Source organism: Mus caroli, chromosome 2 (assembly GCF_900094665.2).
Source record: "Mus caroli chromosome 2, CAROLI_EIJ_v1.1, whole genome shotgun sequence".
Classification (NCBI taxonomy): Eukaryota; Metazoa; Chordata; class Mammalia; order Rodentia; family Muridae; genus Mus; species Mus caroli.
Genome location: NC_034571.1, coordinates 148,315,432 through 148,317,831, shown reverse-complemented (window position 1 = coordinate 148,317,831; position 2,400 = coordinate 148,315,432). Strand labels below are relative to the sequence as shown.

At 50.6% G+C, this 2,400-nt stretch overlaps 1 protein-coding gene across 1 annotated transcript in view; it reads right to left on the bottom strand.

The window, feature by feature from the left end:
- The window catches only part of Cnbd2 (cyclic nucleotide binding domain containing 2), a 58,217-nt gene that overhangs the window by 1,971 nt on the left and 53,846 nt on the right, over positions 1-2,400 (bottom strand). The window contains exon 12 of the mRNA XM_021156614.2: positions 297-460. Within this exon, the coding sequence (XP_021012273.1) occupies positions 297-460 (164 nt within the window). The remainder of the gene's footprint in view (positions 1-296; positions 461-2,400) is intronic.

Sequence of the window (2,400 nt, the reverse complement as noted above, 5' to 3'; positions counted from 1 at the left end):
AAAAAAAAAAAAAAGTAAACGGCTAAATTTTTCACATACACGCAAAACCTGAATGCCCCTGAGAACACCCTGCCTGTCTGAATGAATGAAAAAAATGGGGGCATGTAGCACTGTTTCTAACACTTACACACACACATGTACACGCATGTGCATGTAAACACATATACATCGCATGCACATGCATACTCTCTCTCCCGCCCCCATCTCCTCTCACCCTTCCCCCTCCCCACCCTCCTTGCTGATGGGAAGCCTTATTCAGTGGATCTAAAACATATATGTACGTTCTCAGCACTGACCTGGGATAGTCCACATCCATCTTTATTATCTTTGCTCTTGTCTCCTCGTCAACCATGTCATAAAACTTCTCTTTTCTTACTTGTATCAACTCTGATCCCAAGCTCAGAAGGATGAAGGACCGGGAATCTCGCTGGATTTCCGGGACAAAGGCCTGGTGAAGGCCCTAAGGAGAAGTCACAGACCGTGAAACCTCACAGACAAGCCAGATCCACCAGCAGACTTTCTAGGTGGGAATCATGAGGCCGGGGAGGGGAGGGGAGGCCCAGGGCTCATCCACTACCCACCAGCACAGTTCCCAGCCCTGGAACAAGGTGGAGCCCTGTACAGCCCACCAGTGTCCCTGCACCACGCAGCTCTCCGGGGTCTGCTCTTGGAGCCACTCACATTGGTATCTGAACTTTCCCCATGTCCAGTCTCAAATCTGCCCATTTGTTTTGAGCTGGAGTCCAGCCCACCATTGCCTGGGTCCAAGGTCCTCTTGCCTTAGTCTGCTAAGCAGGCTAAAACACGCATGACACCAGGGTGCCTGGCCCTGGAACACTTCTCTCTGCTGAGTAAACCCATTTTCTCTTCTAAGACTCAAAAGAGCAAGGCTGGTCTTCTTCTCAGCCTTTCCTTTTCCAGTCACCTCCATGCCATCTTTTTGCATGGACCATGATGCTTTCTCTGTGGTCACCAATATTAGGGACATTTGGACTCTGTGGTGTTGCCTGTGGTGTTCCTGCTTTCAGGAATGAGTCCTCTGTGGTCATGCATGCAAAAGTGATAAAGACTACAGATAAGCCAATGTGCTATATATACAGCATACCCCACCTATTTGCTTATTTGTTTGCTTGCTTGTTTAGACAGTCTTTGTACATAGTCCTGGATGTCCTGGAACTCACTTTGTACACCAGGATGTCCTGGAACTCACAGAAATCCACCTGCCTCTGCTCCCCAAGTGCTGGAATTACAAGTGAGCCCCCACACCAGCCATCAGGCCCCCTTTGAGAAACCATCCTGATCAGGATAACTTGTGACAAGAACACATGGCGCTGGACTCCCAGACCTAGGGACTCACTACAGCTTCTTAAGACTCAGGCAATGTGGGGAGCAGAAATTAGTGAGCCCAGAGCTTCCGGTGCCCAGAGCCTGTCTAACTCAGTACAGTAGGCACCATGGGCCCTCCTCACCATTGTCAGGTCTTGAAGAGAGACCACCACATGGCTGACCTTCAAGGGACCCTACAGGCTGGAGGAAATACACGCAAATTTAATCCTCACTACTGCCTTGGGGCATAGGGGTTCTCACCCTCAGGTGTGGAAAACAAGGACTTTGCTGGTTCGAAGTCATGCAGTTCCTAAGCACAGCCTTGACAATGGTGGTGGTGATGCCCGCTGTTTACTGAGCAGCCCCTAAGCCCCAGGTCCCCTCCTGGCTTCCAAATATGGGTCTTTGTTTAAGCTTTATAAAATAACCACTGGTGTAGCTCCTACTTGCATCTGCATTTTATAGCAGAGTTACTGAGCTTAAAAGAACTGGCTGCTGTCACCCAGCACAGAAACAACCAAAGTCAGATTTCACCCTGATTTGTCTTCAGAGTCCATGCTTTCTGCCAACACAACACAAGGAAACTGAGGCACAAAGAGGTTAGGGGTCTGCCCAGGATAATGAGACACAAAGTAACTGGATGTGACCTCTGCGGGGAACAGCACTGTCCACACCTGAGTCACACTAGGTCGTCTCTTTCGTCAGACCCTTGAAACTGCTCCCAAAGACCCTGGGGATAACATGAAAGTCCTCACCTCTGCTGTCAAGGCCTGGGCTAGCTCAGCCTTGCCCAGCTCTCCAGCCTGGCCTTGCTCCACACACCATACCCCTGACTTTGTGTGCGCTGTTTCAAGCCACCCTGCCCTCCTTTCTAGTCCCTGCCTTTGAACTTTCTGCCTTCAGTCTGGGACATTCTCAGTTTGAACATCACTCCTCAAAGCCCCTGGTCTCTCCCTGACCACCCCATGTAAGACGCCTCTTGGTTTCCAGTCCATGTACAGTGTGGCCTCCCTTCCCCCCAGCCTGGAACCTGCCTGCTCAAGGGTGGAGCTACCGGCTCATTCGTCCTGCCAC